Source organism: Nerophis lumbriciformis, linkage group LG02 (assembly GCF_033978685.3).
Source record: "Nerophis lumbriciformis linkage group LG02, RoL_Nlum_v2.1, whole genome shotgun sequence".
Lineage (NCBI taxonomy): Eukaryota > Metazoa > Chordata > Actinopteri > Syngnathiformes > Syngnathidae > Nerophis > Nerophis lumbriciformis.
Window position 1 is genome coordinate 54,802,356 of NC_084549.2, and position 24,512 is coordinate 54,826,867.

Genomic DNA, 24,512 nt, shown 5'->3' on the forward strand with positions numbered 1-24,512 from the left:
AAGTAATTAATGCGTTACTTAAAAAAAAAAAAATGCAATTATTTTCCATAATGCAGTTGTGACAAGTTACAGATGAGAGCAGTGTGTGCCTTTAAAAGGCGCTGCCTGTTGCCTAGTGTGACGCCAGCGAGTCCAAGCTCAGTCTGAGTCTCACAGGCATTTTAGCTTGAGCTGTTTTTGTTCGCTTAGCAGGCTAGCAGCTGCTGTTTGTCTGCTGTGATGGCAGCGCTTTTGAATCTTTCACTGGTTTATGTTACCTCTGCTTAATAAATAGATTGAATCTGCTTCCATCGATGTATGTTATTGTCAACAAACAGGGTATTGTTTGGATGGCAAGTTTATTACTTCGATTTGTTGTTCAATATTCCTTCCGACCCTCGTAGTTAATAGCGCGCTGTGCAGTTTGTGTCACGTTTTAAGGTGGTGAAAATGTATTTTACTTACAAGTTTCTCCAACTAAGATCATGTTTCTTCTGTGTTGGAAGACTGAGTGCATGGCGGAAGAGGAAGAGACACATGCACACAGTGTGATCAGTTACACTTCTGCGTCAATCACTTGTTCATTTGGTTATTGTTATGGTTTAAGTTTATTTCAAACATGTAACACAGGTGGGCAAAAATTTTACCCTAGTTTGATCAAATTAGAATGGATTTATTTTAGGCGCAAAATGCGATGGAAGGGTTGAAATCCCTATTCGCACATGTGCAACATTTTTTTTTTTCAAGTCGCACGGTCTATTTTTAGGCGCATTCGGGAGTAAATTTGTCACAACATATAGCCCTGCCAGTGGTAGGCGGGCTTTTTGGAATTTTGCCTATCGTTCACAATCATTATGAGAGACATGACAATGGATGTTTTTTGTGTTTTTTTTGCATTCTAAATATTAATGAATACAATCAAAAGTCAGCTTACGATGGAGCTTATGGGAGCCACTGTATTCCGCCCTTAAAAAAACATCCAAACACCTCCATTAAGGTTTTAGAAACATTATGCAAGTATACATGTAATGTAGTAACAGGCACATTTAAAATAACATTTAATTTTTACATATTTTGATCATTTTAAGCATACGCAGCGCATTAATTTCAAAAACGCTTCACGACGTCTGCGTTTTTTTTCCACTGATTATTACATACTGCAGACTTTATGACATCCAACAAACATAATAAAACATCACTTACTGTACAATGTCTGCTGTCATTAGGATGCCGACTGCTAGGATGTTCATATACTCCCATTTCGGTGAAGAATATCTCATAATCCTTGTTGATGATAATATTGTATTATTTCTATGTTGAAAAACAAAAGCAGAAGTAGCAGGTAGATCTACTGTTAAAATGTTGGTCACTGTACTTTTATTGACCATTTATTGAATGTTGAAAATGGTTGCACTTTATTTAGATAAGATATGAATGCATTGGCCGTTAGTTGTTGTTTGCTAGTTTGTATCCATAATTCATTTATACATAATTCTCTTCAATGAAATAACAGGAAACTTCTCACACAGTGTCCAGTAGCCAGTATTTATTCCACAGTCACACTAAGCAGGGAAACCCAGACTTTCCTCTCCCCAGCCATTTCGTCCAGCTCCTCCCGGGGGATCCCGAGGCGTTCCCAGGCCAGCCAGGAGACATAGTCTTCCCAACATGTCTTGGGTCTTCCCCGTGGCCTCCTACCGGTCGGACGTGCCCGAAACACCTCCCTAGGGAGGCGTTCGGGTGGTATCATGACCAGATACCCGAGCCACCTCATTTGGCTCCTCTCAATATGGAGGAGCAGCGACTTAAGTTTGAGCTCCTCCCGGATGACAGAGCTTTTCACCCTATCTCTAAGGGAGAGCCCCGCCACCCGGCGGAGGAAGCTCATTTCGGCCGCTTGTACCCGTGATCTTGTCCTTTCGGTCATAACCCAAAGCTTATGACCATAGGTGAGGATGGGAACATAGATCGACCGGTAAATTGAGAGCTTTGCCTTCCGGCTCAGCTCCTTCTTCACCACAACGGATCGATACAGCGTCCGCATTACTGAAGACGCCGCACCGATCCGCCTGTCGACCTCACGATCCACTCTTCCCTCACTCGTGAACAAGACTCCGAGGTACTTGAACTCCTCCACTTGAGGCAAGATCTCCTCCCCAACCCGGAGATGGCACTCCAACATTTTCCGGGCGAGAACCATGGACTCGGACTTGGAGGTGCTGATTCCCATCCGAGTCGCTTCACACTCGGCTGCGAACCGATCCAGTGAGAGCTGAAGATCTTGGCCAGATGAAGCCATCAGGACCACATCATCTGCAAAAAGCAGAGACCTAATCCTGCAGCCACCAAAACAGATCCCCTCAACGCCCTGACTGCGCCTAGAAATTCTGTCCATAAAAGTTATGAACAGAATCGGTGACAAAGGGCAGCCTTGGCGGAGTCCAACCCTCACTGGAAACGGGTCCGACTGAATGGATTTTCACTCATTAAAATAGTTTTTGATCGTATCTTTCTAAAAAAAAGATATCGTCCATGAATTGTATCGGCCACCACACATCCTATTCTAACTGATCTTTTTTGTAACACCGTTAATGAATGAAGTGTACTTTTGTAATTATTTCCCCATATTTCTACACAGTAACTCAGATATGTTAACACTAGAGAGCAGTAGAGAATATGAAGTGATTTTTTGTCTAGAACATGTTTTGATTGGCAACACTAAATTGGCCCTAGTGTGTGAATGTTGTCTGTCTATCTGTGTTGGCCCTGCGATGAGGTGGCGACTTGTCCAGGGTGTACCCCGCCTTCCGCCCGATTGTAGCTGAGATAGGCTCCAGCGCCCCCCGCGACCCCAAAAGGGAATAAGCGGTAGAAAATGGATGGATGGATGGATGTTTTGCTTTATTCATTATTGACGTGTTTCTTGCTACTTCATGTTGTATATTTTTTACGTGAGATTTCCAGTTCAATTTATCATCAATCATTATACCTAGAAATTTCAATTTCTATTCCGTCTATTTGTAATTGTGTTTGACTTTCTCTTCTACTGTTACCAAATAGCATTATTTTAGTTTTACTGAGATTCAACGATAGTCTGTTTTTGTCAAACCATCTTTTTAATTTGTTAATTTCTTCTGTTATTATTTGTAGTATCTTCTGTGTGTTCTCTCCTGAACAAAATGCTGTTGTATCATCCGCAAATAATACTAACTTTAAATCTTTTGTAACTTTACAAATGTCATTTATATAGAGATTGAATAATTTAGGTCCTAGTATTGATCCCTGAGGTACACCACAGGATATATTTAGCGTTGTAGACGTGTGTTCGCCTAGCTTCACGTATTGTTTCCTGTTCATTAGATAACTTCTTATCCAGTTTAAGACTAACCTGTATATTGCAATTTGACTGTTTAAACGATCTGTTTATCTGATTATGGTTTTGATTTCATGTAAAAACCACGAAAGACCCAGAGGGGTCGGGGTTGCTGACATCATCCTGTTGAGACATTCTAAAGTTTTCTTTTCATTCCCCGTACGAAAATGTCTTCAAAACAACTCTCTCTCACCAGTCTTCGCTTCAGCCCAGTATCCAGCAACTCCGAGACAGTCTTGGTAGTAGTGTCATGTTCGTGGCGCAATCTAAGATCATTTGTTGATGCTTTCTGACATTTAACATCAGCACAACCGTTAGAGAGGTAATATTTATCATCCGTGCTAATATTAGCGGACATTAGGTACAACAAGAACTCGTCTATGTCTGCGATCATTAAAGAGTGATTTGTGAAGATGTCTTGTTTTGGTGCGACGTCATAGGTTAACGGAAAAAACAATACATTTATCAGCGCTAAAAGGACATGAGCGCCCCCCAGTGTACGGGAGGCACACAGCGTATGACCAATAGTCGCATGAGAGAGAGTGCATGGACCTTGGGACTTCACATGTAGGTGTGAAAATACAAAAAAATGTAGTATTTGAGAAATCAGACTCATTTTGTGTATAGAAACGTAGTCAGCGTACTGTATGTGTTAGGGGGATGAATTGATTCCGATCACCATGTCTTCTTTAAATACAGCGGAACCTCGATTTACGAGCCCCTCTATTTGCAAACTTTTCGGTTTACGAGCGGTTTAGAACGGGCCAAATGTCCCTGTTTATTTCTCTCGTGCACAGATAGCCCCTTGCCCGTTCCTTTGCAGAGCTTCGGTGAGTTGCTGTGTTCTCAGTATGTGCTGAGCTTGTCGTCTTCCTGTTTTGGCTTGTTAATAAATAGAAAGTTGATCCATCCCTGTTATGTTTAGATACAGTACTGTGTAACACTTTGTATTGTGTTCAAAGTGTACAAACCTTCACTAAAATATGGACTTTTGTCGAGGCTGGAAGCAATGATCAATTTTTACTTTGTTTCCTATGGCTTAGCCACTCAAGGACATTTACAGATGCTTTGAACCTGAGTGAGGACAGCCTTTTTTCACGTCCGCTTTCCCACGATTTAAACAGCGTGCCTGCCCAATCACGTTATTCCATACGAGGCGTCCGGCATACCGCTGATGGAGAAGATCTTCTCGGCGTCCGTGTTGGCGCACATGTTGCCAAAGCCGACGCTGGTCAGGCTGCTGAGGGTGAAGTAGAGGGCGGCGATGTACGAGCTGCGCACCGACGGGCCGCCGACCGTGTTGTTGACGTAGGGCATCTCCAGGCGTTTGCCCAGCTCATGGAGCCATCCTTGGGGAAGAGACGGGAGGACAACAGGGTGACAAGAACTAAATCATCCAGACTAGAGATAAATGGTATTATTATGTTTATCTTACCTAAAAATAAATATATTTATTAATAAAAAATTTTAAAAAATAAATACATTTTTGCTATATTTTGCTAAAAACATCAAAATTAATTTTATTTTTATTTGTATTTTTCTGACTCCTTATTACATCCAGCCATAGAATTATACATTAAAATAAACATATTTGAAATAATAAATTTTAAATGATCATAATAATTCATTTAAAATGACCATATTAAATTATTAAAATAATTGCTTGTTTATCAACAACTTTAGCATTTTATTCATTACATTTTGAAGCTCTTAGAAGCCAAGTTATGTTATATTCCTTAAGATTTATTTATGCAAGTTTGAAGTATCAATTATCTAAACACAGTTTTGTTTGCATATTTTCAGGATGTATATATATATATATATATGAAATACTTGACTTGGTGAATTCTAGCTGTAAATATACTCTTCCCCTCTTAACCACGCCCCCCGCCCCACCCCCGACCACGCCCCCCACCTCCCGAAATCGAAGGTCTCAAGGTTGGCAAGTATGATGAGCGCAGTGGAACAGGTTTTCAATGTCTCTGCACATTGCTGCATTTATCTTTACTTCTATCCTGACTAGTCTCCCAGTTCCTGCCACTGAAAAAACATCCCCACAGCATGATGCTGCCACCACCATGATTCAGTGTAAGGATAGTATTGGCCTGGTGATGAGCGGTGTCTAGTTTCCTCCAAACATAATGACTGACTTTCACGCCATGTCTCATCAGACCAGAGAATTTATTTTCTCGTGGTCTGAGAGCCTTTCAGGTTCATTTTGGCAAACTTTTTACTAAGAAATGGCTTCCGTCTGGCTACTCTACCTTAAAGGCCTGACTGGTGAATTGCTGCAGAGATGGTTGTCCATTTGGAAGGTTCTCCTTTCCACAGAGGAATGCGGAGCTCTGACAGTGACCATCGGGTTCTCAGAGATGATCAGCAGAAACAGGATGCCCATGAGCTCACTTTTGAGCTTCATAGCAAAGGCTGTGAATACTTGTGATTTTAATTTGTTTTATTTTAAATAAATCTGCAAAATGTATAAAATAACTTTGTATCTTTGTTATTATGGAGTATTGTGTGTAGAATTAAAATAAGAATGTATTTATTCCATTTTTGGAATACGGCTAACCTGACTCCTGCCAGATCCTTGTAGTTCGCTGAGCTCCACACAAGGGTCTGGGCTCGAAGGCATTGCAAACTCCTTCCAGATAGCAAGAAATAATGAACCAATCAGGATCGCCGGGCAGGGATTTCATAGACGTGACGTAGCGCCGAAGCGACTGTTTGATTCAAACAACAATGGTGGCACGGAGCGAGGAGTCGGGTGCTGACATTGATTCTGCTACTGAAACTGTTTTTGCGTCATCGATCGAATATTAATTCTTTTTAAGATGAACGGAGAACGGTTTTGAAGGCATTTATTGGTGGCAAGGATGTTTTGGCTCTTCTTCCGACCGGGTTTGGATTTCCCTCTCATCAGTGTCACAGGTTGACTTCGATGCGAGTGGTTGAAGTAGCACGTCATTCAATATAACGGACAAGTGGTTTATCCAATCACATACAATGATTTTGTTACAAGGCCCCGCCTTCTGAAATACATCTCCTATTGAGAACTCCCAGATCAATGTGTGGAGCTCAGCGATCGACAATGATCTGGCGAGAGTCAGGTTAGAATAAGGCTGTAACACAACAAAATGTGCAAAAGGTGAATACATTCCGCATGCACTGTAAGTACAGTACTTTTAATTAACTTTGGAACATTCATGTACAAACCCCGTTTCCATATGAGTTGGGAAATTGTGCTAGATATTCAATTGAATGCACTACAAAGACAAGATATTTGATGTTCAAACTCATACATTTTTATTTTTTTTGCAAAAAATAATTAACTGAGAATTTCATGGCTGCAACACGTGCCAAAGTAGTTGAGAAAGGGCATGTTCACCACTGTGTTACATGGCCTTTCTTTTTAACAACACTCAATAAACGATTGGGAACTGAGGAAACTAATTGTTGAAGCTTTGAAAGTGGAATTCCTTCCCATTCTTGTTTTATGTAGAGCTTCAGTCGTTCAACAGTCCGGGGTCTCAGCTGTCGTATTTTACGCTTCATAATGCGCCACATATTTTCGATGGGAGACAGGTCTGGACTGTAGGCGGGCCAGGAAAGTACCCGCACTCTTTTTTTATGAAGCCACGCTGTTGTAACAAGTGCTGAATGTGGCTTGGCATTGTCTTGCTGAAATAAGCAGGGGCGTCCATGAAAAAGACGGCGCTTAGACGGCAGCATATGTTGTTCCAAAACCTGTATGTACCTTTCAGCATTAATGGTGCCTTCACAGATGTGTAAGTTACCCATGCCTTGGGCACTAATGCACCCCCATACCATCACAGATGCTGGCTTTTCAGCTTTGCGTCGATAACAGTCTGGATGGTTCGCTTCCCCTTTGGTCCGGATGACACAATGTCGAATATTTCCAAAAACTATTTGAAATGTGGACTCGTCAGACCACAGAATACTTTTCCACTTTACATGAGTCCATCTTAGATAATCTCGGGCCCAGAGAAGCCGGCGGCGTTTCTGGATGTTGTTGATAAATGGCATTCGCTGTGCATAGTAGAGCTTTAACTTGCACTTACAGATGTAGTGACGAACTGTATTTAGTGACAATGGTTTTCTGAAGTGTTAGTGAGCCCATGTGGTGATATCCTTTAGAGATTGATGTCGGTTTTTGATACAGTGCCGTTTGAGGGATTGAAGGTCACGGTCATTCAATGTTGGTTTCCGGCCATGCCGCTTACGTGGAGTGATTTCTCCAGATTCTCTGAACCTTTTGATGATATTATGGACCGCAGGTGTTGAAATCTCTAAATTTCTTGCAATTGCACTTTGAGAAACGTTGTTCTTAAACTGTTTGACTATTTGCTCAAGCAGTTGTGGACAAAGGGGTGTACCTCGCCCCATCCTTTCTTGTGAAAGACTGAGCATTTTTTGGGAAGCTGTTTTTATACCCAATCATGGCACCCACCTGTTCCCAATTAGCCTGCACACCTGTGGGATGTTCCAAATAAGTGTTTGATGAGCATTCCTCAACTTTATCAGTATTTATTGCCACCTTTCCCAACTTCTTTGTCATGTGTTGCTGGCATCAAATTCTAAAGTTAATAATTATTTGCAAAAAAAAAACGTTTATCAGTTTGAACATCAAATATGTTGTCTTTGTAGCATATTCAACTGAATATGGGTTGAAAATGATTTGCAAATCATTGTATTCCGTTTATATTTACATCTAACACAATTTCCCAACTCATATGGAAACGGGGTTTGTATAAGTGCGAGAGCACATTCATGTGACATTACTGATACCTATTGACCAGTCAGTAGCAGGGCTATGTATCGTGGCCAATTTCGCAAATCGGTTCAGTTTAGATTCAATGGGGTTCTAAATCGATTAATCTCGATTCGATTCGATCTACACTTAAATATTGAAAATGTCTAAAATCTGTTAGAAATTATAAATGTGCATTGTTTTTTTCTAGTCACCATTAAAAATCTCTGGAGAGTTTAAACTTCATCCAAAGTCTTTGAAATCCAAAAGGAATTAATTCAAAGTGAAAATGTATTTGCATTGCAACATCAGTCTTCAACAACATCATTGAGGAATTGTTTCTTCAAGTGCAAAATAGTAACAGTAAATATGTAAGCTATTTACTGGGAGTCTTATTTTGTTAGCGCAGTCAGACAGGATGTAACACACAATCATATATTTGTGAAGGCCAGAAATGTGCGCTTGTTTTTTTCTGGAGCATTGGCCACTGCTCCGTGTGGGAGACTAATATGTCAACAAAAATACCTCCCGACTCTCGGTTACAAATACAATAATAATAATAACATGTTTAGTTTGATGTTTACATTGCATGATTATAACACTTCGCAAGTAGGGCTATAAATATTTGCCAACAAAAGTTGTAATGTCTTCTCTTAGGGCATGTCCCCACAGGAATATTTGGGTTTTGTTTTAGTTTTGGGTTGAAAAAATAAATGCGTCCCCACACTGTCCTATGGTCACATCAAGGCGGAAACGTCAAAATGCCTCGCAATAAATGGGTTATACTTGTATAGCGCTTTTCTACTTTCAAGGTACTCAAAGCGCTTTGACACTATTTCCACATTCACCCATTCACACACACACCCACACACACGGCGGGAGCTGCCATGCAAGGTCCTAACCACGACCCGTCAGGTCTCAAGGGTGAAGTGTCTTGCCCAAGGACACAACGGACGTGACGAGGATGACGGAAGCTAGGCCCGAACCTGGAACCCTCAAGTTGCTGGCACGGTCGCTTTACTATCCGAACCACGCCGCCCCACGCCGTTGTGCCATAAGTGGTGCATAAAGATCTATTCTCAGCTCACACATTAAAAAAAAAGTGATGATAGCAAATGTGCGCAGAGAAAGAGACTCTTTTGTTTGGAAAGACGATGAGGTGGAATTACTTCAGCGCATCACACTTAATTACAAAACTGTGAAATATTAAAACAATGTTGACTGGGAGTCCTGAAGATTTTTAATTCTCTGAAATTGGCCTGATTCTACAGCTTCCCTTGAATGCCTAGTCACACCAGTGATAGTTTGCCTCTTGAGGTCTAGGAGTGGACAACTAAAGCAAAAATGTGCTTCTGGTAGGTTTAGTGAATACTTAAATCATGACGAGCTACTTGTCATACTACATCAGAGCTAGTTTAGTGAGTATGGTGATGTAACTATCGAACAGTATACAGTATAGGGATGGGCAGTAACAAGCTACATGTAGCTAAACTACGTAGCTTAACTAAATTTTCCAGTAGCTTGGTGGTAGATTTGCTACTTTTTGAACGAGTAGCTTTTCCTGTAGCTCGGCTACTTTTCGACTCATGTAGCTAGGTAGCTTACATCAAGCTACAAGCTTCAAAAGGAGAACATGGACTGTGAATCCAGGCCAACACAACATGGAGAAAATACAATGACCTGGATGAATGAGAACATCCATACATACCAGTGACGTGCGGTGAGGTTCATGGCTGGTGAGGCACTGACTTCATCACAGTCAGATTTACAAATATATGAACCATAAAGAGTATCTTATTCACCATTTGATTGGCAGCAGTTAACAGGTTATGTTTAAAAGCTCATACCAGCATTCTTCCCTGCTTGGCACTCAGCATCAAGGCTTGGAATTGGAAAAATTATTCCCGGGCGCGGCGCCGCTGCTGCCCACTGCTCCCCTCACCTCCCAGGGGGTGATCAAGGGATGGGTCAAATGCAGAGGACAAATTTCATTACACCTAGTGTGTGTGTGACAATCATTGGTACTTTAACTTAACTTTAACTTTACACATACAAACTGTAGCACACAAAAAAGCACATTTAATTAAAAAAAACGTTTTTATGGTCTTACCTTTACTTATAAATGAAGTCCATTCGCCGCTGTTGTGCTGGATTAATGCACCCCCTGACGGGAGTGTTATATCAACTAAAGCCCTCACTTAAACTTTCCACATGCAAGATTGAATCTATTTAAAAAAGTGTAACCGAGGTTTTATAAATGTCGCCTATACTGTATGAAACTACAAAATAACAAACACGGAGGCTCCAGTTTACACGAGGACCACTTTATTTACCTTCTTTCAAAAACCTCCGCTCCACTCCAACGTGTCATCACTTCCGCTCTTAGCGCCTTCAAAATAAGAGCTCAAGGCATATACTGTATAACAGCGCATAACAGGAACTTAACATCACAAAGAGGACAGCCCATAAAAATAGGTTACAAAAGTTATTTAATAAGAAGCCAAAACGTGCAAAAACAATAATGTTCGTGTTGGAGGAGTTGTGAATTAGGTACACCTGCAGTCTGCAGGTGTACCTAATGTTGTGGCCCTGCAGTCATTCACAACTCCTCCAACACGAACATTATTGTTTTTGCACTTTTTGGCTTCTTATGAAATAACTTTTTTAAATAGATTCAATCTTGCACGTGGAAAGTTTAGGTGTGGGCTTTAGTTGATATAACACTCCCGTCAGTGGTTACATTCTACGGCGGGGGTGCAGGAGGCGGGATTACTGGAGCCTCAGCCAGTGCGTCTTTTGCAGCCGTTTTATGATCGCTCAGCACAAGAAATACGTTACACACATACAGTTGTTGACAAAATACACTGTACATTATATACCTCAGCTAGCTAAACTATGGAAATGTATAATATAGTTCATATAGCAATACGGTCTCACTGCACAGCAGGCCAGCAGTTAGCCGAGTCCGCAATCCATGGTAAGGCACAACTGAGTGACGTCCCTCAACTGGCTGCTGTTCACCGCACCGTCTCTTCTCAGTATTTGAACGGCAAATGTGAAAATTCTGCGATTTTGAATAAAAATAATCTAAAACTGGTGAAGTTAAATGGAAAATAACTTTATAGTATAATCACTGGATACATATAACAATTTAATAAAAATGTTTTCTTTTTACATTTTTTTTCTTTCCATGATGGCAGGTGAGGCCCCGCCTCACCTGCCTCTAGTGACTGCACGTCACTGTTACATACGGAGAAAATCCATGATGATTGGTTGGTGTTCGTATGATGAGTCACAATTGGCTAAGGTTAGGGCGAAACTTTACGGACTGGCCAATCAGAGGAAAGATAAGACAGGTCATCGAAACTAGTAAGACCTTGAAAGCTTGCTGTCTCCTGCTTCTTCCGTGCCTTAATAATAATAATAATAATAATAACTGGGATTTATATAGCGCTTTTCTAAGTACCCAAAGTTGCTTTACATGTAGAACCCATCATTCGTTCACACCTGGTGGTGGTAAGCTACTTTCATAGCCACAGCTGCCCTGGGGTAGACTGACGAAAGCGTGGCTGCAATTTGCGCCAACGGCCCCTCCGACCACCACCTATCATTCATCATTCAATTCACCGGTGTGAGTGGCACCGGGGGCAAAGGGTGAAGTGTCCCGCCCAAGGACACAACGGCAGCGATTTTTGGATGGTAAGAGGCAGGGAGCGAACCTGCAACCCTCAGGTTTCTGGCACGGTTGCTCTACCCACTACGCCATGCCTTGTCCTCTGCCTTGCACGTCTGTCAACGGCCTGCCACTGGCCTGCCCAGCAGCACGATGGGTCTGATTCTGGGGGTCATGTCGCTGGCCGGGCTGCCCGCCTGTGTGGGGCCGGGGTTCCCTTGTTCCCTGGGTACCGTACCTGCTGTTTTGGGTTTGGCTGTCCAGGTGGCTGGGGCCGTACTTTGGCTCCTGCACATACTGGGAGACAAATATATTGTACATACAAACACATACATGCGCATGTACACACAATTATTCATACATATTTAGACTTAGACTTAGACTTCCTTTTTATTGTCATTCAAATTTGAACTTTACAGCACAGATAAGAACACAATTTCGTTACATAAGCTCATGGTAGTGCAGGATAAAAAAGCAATATGGTGCATATATAAATAAATAAATATATATAAATAATATATAAATATATATATATACAATAAATAAATATATATAATTAAATAAATAGATTACTGTATAGATAATATATTGCACTTTTTCACATGCGTCCACGTTTATGGATGTATGTTATATTGTCTTTTTTATTCCAGCGAGTTAATCCATTTTTGGGGGGAGTTGAGGGGATAATTTAATTATGATGCGTTCAAGAGTCTTACGGCTTGAGGGAAGAAGCTGTTACAGAACCTGGAGGTTCTGCTTCGGAGGCTGCGGAACCTCTTTCTAGAGTCCAGCAGTGAAAACAGTCCTTGGTGGGGGTGGGAGGAGTCTTTGCAGATTTTCTGAGCCCTGGTCAGGCAGCGGCTTTTTGTGATCTCCTGGATAGGAGGAAGAGTAGTCCTCATGATCTTTTCAGCCGTCCTCACCACTCTCTGGAGAGACTTCCAGTCTGAGGCACTGCAGGCTCCAGTCCAGACAGAGATGATGTTGGTCAGCAGGCTCTCTATAGTGCCTCTGTAGAATGTGGTGAGAATGGGGGGAGGGAGATGTGCTCTTTTCATCCGATGCAAAAAGTGCATGCGCTGCTGAGCTCTTTTTTACAAGAGCCCTGGTGTGTAGGGACCAGGTTATATTGTCAGTTATCTGCACCCCCAGGAACTTGGTGCTGCGTACTATCTCCACCGCGGTGCCGTTGATGTAGAGTAGAGCGTGGCTGGACTGGTGCTTCCTGAAGTCAACAATGAGCTCCTTGGTCTTGTTGACATTCAGGACCAGGTTGTTGGTTCTGCACCAGTCAACCAGATGTTTCACCTCCTCCCTGTAGTCCATGTCGTTCTTGTCACGGATGAGGCCCACTCCTGTCGTGTCGTCCGCATACTTCACAATGTGGTTAGTAGTGGACCTCGCGCAGCAGTCATGGGTCATCAACGTGAACAGCAGTGGACTCAGGACGCAGCCCTAGGGGGAGCCGGTGCTCAGGGAGATGGCACTGGAGGTGTTGTTGCCCACTCTCACAGATTGGGGTCTGTATATATATATATATATATATATATATATATATATATATATATATATATATATATATATATATATATATATATACATACATGTACCATGAATTGATTAACGTGGACCCCGACTTAAACAAGTTGAAAAACGTATTCGGGTGTTACCATTTAGTGGTCAATTGTACGGAATATACACTGTACTGTGCAATCTACTAATAAAAGTTTCAATCAATTAAAAACAATACACATGTATACACATCCATTCATGCATACATACGCGCACACATAGGTACATACGCGCATACATAGGTACATACGCTCGCACATACATACACAAATAGAGTACATACATACACACACAGTACTTACATCCACAACCACATTTACTGTACAAACATACATATACACATACTGTACATATACAAGCACTTATGCATACTTACACTCATGCAATCACGTTTCATCAAACATACTTTTGAATATTAACATTGTTCCCCCCAGTGGAAAGGGGATAAAACACAGCACACTGATAAAGCTTAACCTATTTTTACTATAAAAATCTACAAGGTTAATATAGTTTTTTTTTTCTTACCTTCTATTTAGCTGCTTTATTTTGTATTTTAAGTTTTCATTACATTTATGTATTGTTGCATTTGAAACAATTGCATTGTTGCTAATAGAGGTTATTATAATTATTATTATTATTAATTATCAATAGTGTTATTTCTATTGGTATTTGTATTGCTTCATTTGTAGTGTTTGTTATATCTATGTTATTAATATTTACTTCACTAACTGCTTTTTTGCTATTATTTTTCGTATCATGTTGTACATACCGTATTTGCTGATGGTGTTCTGTTGTTGTCTTGAGTCCCCGCAATTTCCCCCACTGTCTTCCTTTTTTTCTTCTCTTTCTCCTCCTGCTCTGGTCCGGCTGTACCAAATATTAAATAAATCCATTCAATAAAGTCAAAATACACATAAGGCAACAAGAGAAGTATCCCACACTTCTCTTTTGTAAAGTAAATCTGTACAGCAGATATGGGCATCTACAGCAACAATACGATTTACCTGAGTGGCTGGACAGAAAGAAAATCTATTAAAAATTTGACATTTGCAGCTATGGCCATTAGCCGCACTGTTAGCATTCAAAGTTGTTATCATTCTTTGTTGTTAGCAGGGCATGTCCTGCTTTGTCATTCGCTCATTTCAAAATCTCACCAATGTAGAGATGTGTTATTGATAAAACAAGAGTTGGAGATGATGTGCATCAAATAGTTGTTTGCCAAAATTTTATCAACTTGATTGTCACGGTAAAGATGGCGCTAAGATTAGCCACCGTGTTGTTAGCATTGTTTACCTTTAACCCGGAAACAAAGGTTCTGCTTGGTGAATATCTTTATATCAATCGCTACAACATAATATATGAAAACAAGACAAATACTGTACTTGTTATGCATGTAACACTTTAATCAGACTAAATTTAACACAACACAAAACCTATACAGAATATGCTTTAAAAAACCTGAGACGTAGTGAGACTGCAATATTTGAAGTGCGATGTGGCGAGGGACGACTGTAGAGGATTCCCTGGTTGGAATCTGTCTAAGTAACTCTAAAAGAACCATAATCCATTCTTCCATCCTTCTATTTATCCACACTTGGTGTCACAAAAAACATATTCAATGTTGACTGTTATTTCTGGGGCTCATTGAAAAACTTTGTGTTGCAGGTGAAAAACCATTCCAGTGTGAGTTCTGCGAGCGACGCTTTGCCAACAGTAGTGACCGTAAAAAACATTCCCAAGTGCACACTTCTTCAAAACCCTACGACTGCAAGGCCCTGGGTTGCACCAAGTCCTACACACACCCAAGCTCTTTGCGCAAGCACATGAAAGTCCACATCAAATCATCGCCTACCTCTGAACCCTACGACATATACAACTCTATCCATCACCACCAACAACAACATCAGCCTCTTCTGGAGCCACTGGACCTTAAAATCAACCACCTGTCCCCAACGTTCAGCAATCAGAACCGAAATTTTGACTTTGATATCAGTTTAGCCAACAAGTTCCACCACAAGCTAGAGCCGAGTTCGTCTCCATTGGCAATGCCCTTGGACCTATCCCTGTCCGGACTAAGGAGTCACAGGACCTCAGGAAGAAGTCACCAGTCAGCCAACCCAGTCATACCTGAGTTGCCGAATATTAAGGAGTGGTATGTGTGTACCAGAACTACAGCACAAAGCTTTCCTCTGCCTCACCCCGATGACATCAAATCTGAACCAAGCGACGACGAGGACTACACGTAAGTTGGTGGTATTTAAGAGCTGATGAACACACTGAACCGAGGAGGTGTGGAATTGGGATGTTTGATAAGAGCATATTATTATTTTTGCATTCTCTGGTTAACAAAACAACACCTGGGACTTTTATCTTGAAGCTACGCATAAATTATGCATAATAGATTATTTTTTGACGAATTTCCGCTACGTACGACAACACTGTCTGTATGACTGACATGCAGAGTTTGTCCTTCTCCTTACAACAGAACAGCCGAGGGATCATTAGAAATTCCTTGATCGCGTGCAGTTTAATCCACATGTATTTCAACGGCGACAGTTTACGGTTTTTCTGTCATTATTTTTTTATACATCACTACAATGCATATGAAATAAAACAATTGAAATTGAATGTCAGCTTTATTTAAAGGGGACCTGTTATGTAAAACCATTTTTTTTTCACCTATTGGTACCTGTGTATTTGGGATGAAGTCCCAGAAATGTGAAATTAAACCATGGAGGCATGGTGGGGGTATTTATAAAACAATCTTGCGTTCCTTCATACTTCCTAAAAACGAGCCATTTGGAATGTACCGCATTTGTAACGTTTTTCCTGTTGGTGACGTCAGCGGGTATCTCCATATTAGAGATTGACTCATTGTTGGCATTTGGATGTATATCGGTATCGGCCTCTTTTTATCGGTATTGGTCGTCTTTTTTTTTTTACATCAGCAGATACAATACATTAGGGCTGGGCGATATGGCCTTTTTTTAATATCTTGATATTTTTAGGCCATGTCACGATACACGATATATATCTCGATATTTTGCCTTAGTCTTGAATGAACATAATCACAGCAGTATGATGATTCTATGTGTCTACATTAAAACATTCTTGTTCATACTGCATTAATATATGCTCATTTTAAACTTTCATGCAGAGAGGGAAATCACAACTAAGTCAATTTACCAAAACTATTTATTAAACAGTTATTAAGCAGACATTCATTTCATTTCAAAACAGGAAGTGCAAGATTGTCAGAGACATTTTAAAACAAGCAATTAGTGCACTTTTGTGCATGATGTCACTAAGATGACATATCAAAACAACACTAAATTAAAGTGCACTTTTTGTACAGAACGCCACTACAATAGTTTAAAACAAATAAAGTGCCCTTTTGTGCATGATGTCACACAAGATATTTCAATAACTGTCAAATAAAAATGAGCTGCATAATAGGAAATCAAATAGTGTATGTCCTTCGCTATGTGGTAGGTTCCTGCGGACGTTATCTCCTTCTGTTGTTGACTATTATTTCCATACGGTGTTGATGTGGAAATGGTTGTCTCTGCATTTTGTTGGTGTGGCACCGAACGGAGATGTTGACATGCGGAGTTTCAGGCACTCTTCATTCTCTAGGGGGTGACTTTTCAAATGATGCTACATATTAGCAGTAATGCTACTTTTTGGAGCAATGCTTTTGCCCCACACTTGACAAATTACGGTTGTCTGTTTGACATATTCCCGCTGGAAGCCAAACAACCGACAGACGATGGACCCCCTGCTGTTTTTCTTCAGAATTAATTCCTCCTTCATTTGTTACCAGATTCGCACCTTCTTTCTCTCGTATTACAACTCGCACCACAGCTAACGTTACCCACGCTGCTACCTCTCTGCTCCGCCAGGGCGTGTACGTATGTGACGTATGTAAGAAGGTGCGCTTGTTTTATGTCTCTGTGAGAAGGAGAGACAACAAATAGTGAGAAAAGTCTGTAGTGTAATGCCCGCAGCTAAAAGCAACTGCGTGAGAACGTATACTCAAATATCACGATATAGTCATTTTCTATATCGCACAGAGACAAACCCGCTATATATCGAGTATATTTGATATATCGCCCAGCCCTACAATACATACACATTTGATACCAGTATTTAGCATATAAAAACATAATTAGTGAATTAGATAAGTTATAACCACTGCGCACCAGCCAGTCTGCCCTGCATGTGAAAAGTTGCCTATTTATTATTCCACGCCCCCTTCACCCTCTCTCTTTCTCTTCCTGGAATGTCGGTCACTTGTACACAATATATACACAGTCGTGGTCAAAAGTTTACATACACTTGTAAAGAACATAATGTCATGACTATTTTGACTTTCCAATAATTTCTACAACTCTTATTTTTTTGTGATAGAGTGATTGGAGCACATGCTTGTTGGTCACAAAAAACATTCATGAAGTTTGGTTCTTTTATGAATTTATTATGTGTCTACTGAAAATGTCACCAAGTCTGCTGGATCAAAAGTATACATACAGCAATGTTAATATTTGGTTGCATGTCCCTTGGCAAGTTTCACTGCAATAAGACGCTTTTGGTAGCCATCCACAAGCTTCTGGTTGAATTTTTGACCACTCCTCTTGACAAAATTGGTGCAGTTCAGCTAAATTTGTTGGTTTTCTGACATGGACTTGTTTCTTCAGCATTGTCCACACGTTTAAGTCAGGACTTCGGGAAGGCCATTCTAAAACCTTAATTCTAGCCTGTTTTAGTCATTCCTTTACCACTTTTGACATGTGTTTGGGGTCATTGTCCTGTTGGAACACCCAACTGCGCCCAAGACCCAACCTCAGCGTTGATGATTTTAGGTTATCCTGAAGAATTTATTTCTGTCAAAAATCCAAACTTTGTGTAAATATATTGACGCCCCAGATGTCCGCCACAGTACTGTGCTCTGGAGTATTTGTTGATTTTTTTTTGTTTTGTTTCTTGCATTGAACAAAGAGAGCACAGTCTACCAAGACAAATTCCTGGTGTGTTAAACATACTTAGTCAATAAAAATTATTCTGATTCTGAACAGGAGACTTATTATATAAATAAAGAGGGGCAGGCAGCGGCTCAAACTTTCGCATTCTTTCTGGAACATCCTGAAGGAAATGATGTCAGCGAGCTTGAAAAACGTTTCATCTGAGCTACATGAAGGAGACTACAATTCATTTTCTTTACATGTTCGCAATATTTCAGGGTTACTCACAAGGAAGCATTACAATGTATATTCAATCCGTAAACGGATATAAAATTGAGTAGCTGGCGAGTCATTGTAATGCAGTGGTTCTCAAATGGGGGTACGCGTACCCCCGGGGGTACTTGAAGGTATGCCAAGGGGTACGTGAGATTTTTTTTAAATGTCTGTCAAAAAGAACTGTGAAAAGAAATGCAACAATGCAATATTCAGTGTTGACAGATAGATTTTTTTGTGGACATGTTCCATAAATATTGATGTTAAAGATTTATTTTTGTGTGAAGAAATGTTTAGAATTAAGTTCATGAATCCAGATGGCTCTCTATTACAATCCCAAAAGAGGGCACTTTAAGTTGATAATTACTTCTATATGTAGACATCTTTATTTATAATTGAATCACTTGTTTATTTTTCAACAAGTTTTTAGTTATTTTCATATCTTTTTTTCCAAATAGTTCAAGAAAGACCACAACAAATGAGCAATATTTTGCACTGTTATACAATTTAATAAATCAGAAACTGATGACATAGTGCTGTATTTTACTTTTTTATCTCTTTTTTTTCAACCAAAAATGCTTTGCTCTGATTAGGGGGTACTTGAATTAAAAAAATTGTTCACAGGGGGTACATCACTGAAAAAAGGTTGAGAACCACTGATTGTAATGTAGAGAAATCCCATATTTTTACCAATTTTCCAGGAGACTTCCCATATTCTGAAATGCAAATGTTGATGCTCCTCTTAGACACATGTAAACAAGGTGTTGCTGCTAGATTAAACACAACATTAGTGCCTCATAAAACATTACATCGCATCTCTTCCAACGTTTCCTGAAAATACTGTTAAAAAAGACAACGTATAGCCTTGCCCATATATTAATAACATATACTATTCATGTTTAAATAACAAAGGATATCGGCTCCAAATATCGGTTATCAGCGTCCTTGACTACTAATACTCGGTATCGGCCCCTTTGTTGTTGATTTCCTTAGTTTAATATTCTGTAACTTCAATTAATGCTCTATATCACCTGTTGCACAAACACTCTCTGTCATTCAAACCTCTCCACCACCGTGGGCAAGACCAAAGAGCCGTCAACGGACCTCAGGGACAAGATTGTAGACCTGTACAAGACTGGAATGGACCACAAGACCGTTAACAAGAAGGTCTGGTATTGGTGCAAATATTGATGGAATACAAGATACAGGTTGAACACCCTCGCCTGGGAGCTCCATGCAAGATTTCACTTGGTGGGGTAAGAATGATTGTGATAAAGGTGAGGGAGCACCCCAGCTTAGTGCTGTCAAGGAAGTTGGGAGCACAGTCCGCAAGAAAAGCATTAGTAGCACACTTTGACATCCTTCAGTGCTCAAGATGACACATATACAGGTGCTGCTCAATAAATTAGAATATAACCAAAAAGTTGATTTAGTCCAGTAATTTCATTTAAAAAGTGAAACTTATACATTCATAACACAGACTGATATGTTTTAAATGTTTTTTTTTTTTTTAATTTTGATTAATATAAATTAAAACTAATGAAAAAAAATCGAATTCAGTACCTCAGAATATTTTAATGTTACTTATGACAAAAAAAGGATTTTACAAATGTTGGCCAACTAAAAAGTAGGAACATGAAAAGTATGAACATGTACAGCACTCGTCTATGAATGTTCTCATTCATCCAGGTCATTGTAATCTCAGGGCATTCAATAGATCGCAACTGGACTGTTTGGTTTGTCTTAGAAGATGTTTCATCTCTCATCCGAGTAGGCTTTGTTAGTTCGTACTCATAGACTTAGATTGGTCAGATCTAGTCTAGCGGCTGGTACCAAAACCCCAAATATTTATACTCCAATACCAGGAGGGTGTGCCAGGGCAAGGATGGTTTCGCCTTATCGTAGTGAGAAAAAACACTGTTTTGATTCTGGTCACCTGTGACCAGAATGTTTCTAACTCCTGTTATTTGTTGGAGGCTAAATTGCAGAGCCTTTTAGGAATGGTTGAAAGGACAGTGTTGTATGTAGGGGATAGGTAGTGTCGCAGACCACCTCCTCTGTTCAGGGATGGTTTCTTTGTGAATCAGGGTATTCATGATTAACTTGTAGTAGTCCATCCACAACGTTCGTTCTGCCACACAATACCTCAAAGCTAACCAGGGGAAATTACACTTCAACGACTGTTGTTGGCTTTGACTGTAGGATTGCTTGTTTGCATCTCAACAGTTGTTTTTCTCACTACCATTTGGGGTTTTGGCACCAGCCGCTAGACTAGATCTGACCAAACTAAGTCTATGAGCACGAACTGATTAAGCCTACTCATATGAGAGGAAAAACGTCTTCTAAGACAAACCAAACAGTCCAGTTGCGATTGATTGAATGCCCTGAGAGGTCCAGCACTCAATACTTGGTCGGTGCTCCTTTTGCCTAAATTACTGCAGCGTCTCATGGAGTCGATCAGTGTGAGGTACTCCTCAGGTATTATGAGAGCGCAGGTTGTTCTGATAGTGGCCTTCAGCTCTTTTGCATTGTTGGGTCTGAGATATCACATTGTCCTCTTAACAATACCCCATAGGTGTTTTACTATTGGGTTGAGGTCAGGTGATTTTGCTAGACAATTAACGAGTTTTTAGAACTGTGTGCATGTGCAGGTACCAAGCCCTGTTGGAAAATAAAATCTGCATCTCCATTAAGTTGCTCATCAGCATGCGACTGTGAATTGTTCTTGTTTGCGGATGACTCGGCCCTGCTGGTATCCGGCAAGGACAAGTCACAGGTGGGAAAAATCCTCAGTGCCGAACTCTGTAGATTTGCACCTGGCTCGCTGACAATAAGCTATCCATACACTTAGGGAAAACGGAATCCTTCCTATTTGGGTCCCAAATCAACATTAAGAAAGTCAGTGACTTCACTATAAAAGTGGGTGACATTGTTATCACCAGGAAGGATGAGGTCACCTACCTAGGTTCCATTCTAGAGGCTAATCTTTCCTGTGATAAAATGGCAACCAAGGTAATCAAAAAGGTCAACCAACGAACAAGATTTCTCTACAGAATCTCCTCTCTGGTCAACAAAAGCACCATGAAGATTCTAGCGGTAACTGTCATTCAACCCTTTTTCGATTACGCATGCACCTCCTGGTACCCTAGCACCTCCAAAACACTCAAATCTAGACTCCAAACATCCCAGAACAAGCTAGTCAGGTTACTTCTAGACCTCCACCCCAGATCCCACCTCACTCCTACCCACTTCTCCAAAGTGGGCTGGCTCAGGGTGGAGGACAGAGTAAAACAACTTGCACTGAGCTTAGTCTATAAAATTTGCTACACCTCCCTGATACCGAAGTACATGTCAAACTACTTCCATAACGTAAATGACCACCATAACCACAACACCAGGGGGAGCTCCACAAACCACGTTAAACTCAGATTCCGGTCTCAACTCATTCTCTTTCTTTGCCACAACAATATGGAATGCACTCCCAACTGGTGTAAAAGAAAGTGCATCTCTATCCGCCTTCAAAACAGCACTAAAAGAACACCTCCAGGCAACTACAACCCTAGACTAACACCCTCCCCCCACCACATCCCACCTCCCCGGATTGTAAATAATCAAATGTATATACTTGTTCTTACGCTTTCTGAGCTCACTATGTTCACTGCTCACTGTACATATCCTACCAAGTCAGACCTACTCTGTTTCAATGTCCATTTCTCAGATTATATAATTGTTGATGACTAAAGTGCTGATATCAACCAAACCTAAACCCCCCGCCCCAACACCCTCCACATCCCACCCCCCGGATTGTAAATAATGTAAATAATTCAATGTATATACTCTGATGATTAACTTGTGTGATGACTGTATTATGATGATAGTATATATTTGTACTATGAATTGATTAACGTGGACCCTGACTTAAACAAGTTGAAAAACTTATTTGGGTGTTAACATTTAGTGGTCAATTGTACGGAATATGTACTGTACTGTGCAATCTACTAATAAAAGTTTCAATCTATCAATCAATCAATCAGCAGCGGGAAGCATGAAGTGCTCTAAAACTTTCTGGTAGACGGCTGCAGTGACCTTGGACCTCAGGAAACACATTGGACCACCACCAGCAGATGACATGGCACCCCAAACCATCACTGACAGTGGAAACTTCAAAGTTTTACTGTAAGGAATGAAATTACTGAAATGTATCAACTTTTTTGTCTTATTTTCATTTATTGAGCAGCACCTGTACATTCTGAAGTTTGACAATCAACACCTACAGTAAAGGAGTCACAAAAGAGGAAAAGGGAAATGCGATGTGGTCACATAACAGCAAAATGGAGGTGTTTGATGGCTGAAGCTAAATATGGTTCATAAGCCTAACAACAACATTGATACAGACATGGTAAAACAAATAACTGGTCACACAAATAAATGAACATACAAACCCTCTTTCCATATGAGTTGGGAAATTGTTTTAGATGTAAATATAAACAGAATACAATGATTTGCAAATCATTTTCAACCCATATTCAGTTGAATATGCTACAAAGACAACATATTTGATGTTCAAACTGATAAACATTTTTTTTTTTTTGCAAATAATCATTAACTTTAGAATTTGATGCCAGCAACACGTGACAAAGAAGTTGGGAAAGGTGGCAATAAATACTGATAAAGTTGAGGAATGCTCATCAAACACTTATTTGGAACATCCCACAGGTGAACAGGCAAATTGGGAACAGGTGAGTGCCATGATTGGGTATAAAAGTAGATTCCATGAAATGCTCAGTCATTCACAAACAAGGATGGGGCGAGGGTCACCACTTTGTCAGCAAATGCGTGAGCAAATTGTTGAACAGTTTAAGAAAAACCTTTCTCAACCAGCTATTGCAAGGAATTTAGGGATTTCACCATCTACGGTCCGTAATATCATCAAAGGGTTCAGAGGATCTGGAGAAATCACTGCACGTAAGCAGCTAAGCCTGTGACCTTCGATCCCTCAGGCTGTACTGCATCAACAAGCGACATCAGTGTGTAAAGGATATCACCACATGGGCTCAGGTACACTTCAGAAACCCACTGTCAGTAACTACAGTTGGTCGCTACATCTGTAAGTGCAAGTTAAAACTCTCCTATGCAAGGCGAAAACCGTTTATCAACAACACCCAGAAACGCCGTCGGCTTCGCTGGGCCTGAGCTCATCTAAGATGGACTGATACAAAGTGGAAAAGTGTTCTGTGGTCTGACGAGTCCACATTTCAAATTGTTTTTGGGAACTGTGGACGTTGTGTCCTCCGGACCAAAGAGGAAAAGAACCATCCGGGTTGTTATAGGCGCAAAGTTGAAAAGCCAGCATCTGTGATGGTATGGGGGTGTATTATCGCCCAAGGCATGGGTAACCTAGCATCTGTGAAGGCGCCATTAATGCTGAAAGGTACACACAGGTTTTGGAGCAACATATGTTGCCATCCAAGCAACATTACCAAGGACGCCCCTGCTTATTTCAGCAAGACAATGCCAAGCCACGTGTTACATCAACGTGGCTTCATAGTAAAAGAGTGCGGGTACTAGACTGGCCTGCCTGTAGTCCAGACCTGTCTCCCATTGAAAATGTGTGGCGCATTATGAAGCCTAAAATACCACAACGGAGACCCCCGGACTGTTGAACAACTTAAGCTGTACATCAAGCAAGAATGGGAAAGAATTCCACCTGAGAAGCTTAAAAATGTGTCTCCTCAGTTCCCAAACGTTTACTGAGTGTTGTTAAAAGGAAAGGCCATGTAACACAGCGGTGAACATGCCCTTTCCCAACTACTTTGGCACGTGTTGTAGCCATGAAATTCTAAGTTAATTATTATTTGCAAAAAAAAATAAAGTTTATGAGTTTGAACATCCAATATCTTGTCTTTGTAG

The 24,512-nt window shown here is 40.6% G+C and overlaps 2 protein-coding genes across 2 annotated transcripts in view; one reads left to right on the plus strand and one right to left on the minus strand.

The window, feature by feature from the left end:
* The window catches only part of LOC133609231 (uncharacterized), a 33,181-nt gene extending 17,185 nt beyond the window's left edge, over positions 1–15,996 (plus strand). Inside the window, exon 2 of the mRNA XM_061964747.2 lies at positions 15,034–15,996. Coding sequence (XP_061820731.2) covers positions 15,034–15,614 — 581 coding nt within the window. The 3' untranslated portion in view covers positions 15,615–15,996. The remainder of the gene's footprint in view (positions 1–15,033) is intronic.
* Positions 4,490–14,554, minus strand: LOC133609241 (voltage-gated delayed rectifier potassium channel KCNH4-like). Its single transcript, XM_061964754.2, has 2 exons — positions 14,138–14,554; positions 4,490–4,701 (listed from the first exon to the last, which is right to left on the minus strand). The coding sequence occupies exons 1-2, from the start codon at positions 14,259–14,261 to the stop codon at positions 4,490–4,492; spliced, it is 336 nt and encodes a 111-aa protein (XP_061820738.2). The 5' UTR covers positions 14,262–14,554.
* Positions 15,997–24,512: the final 8,516 nt, after the last annotated feature.

Excerpts from the sequence above, each read along its gene's own strand:
- LOC133609241 (XM_061964754.2), bottom strand. The coding sequence starts at position 14,261 with ATGGATTTATTTAATATTTGGTACAGCCGGACCAGAGCAGGAGGAGAA. Across the intron at positions 4,702-14,137 it reads GAACACCATCAGCAAATACG|GATGGCTCCATGAGCTGGGC; the intron begins GTATGTACAACA and ends CTCTTCCCCAAG.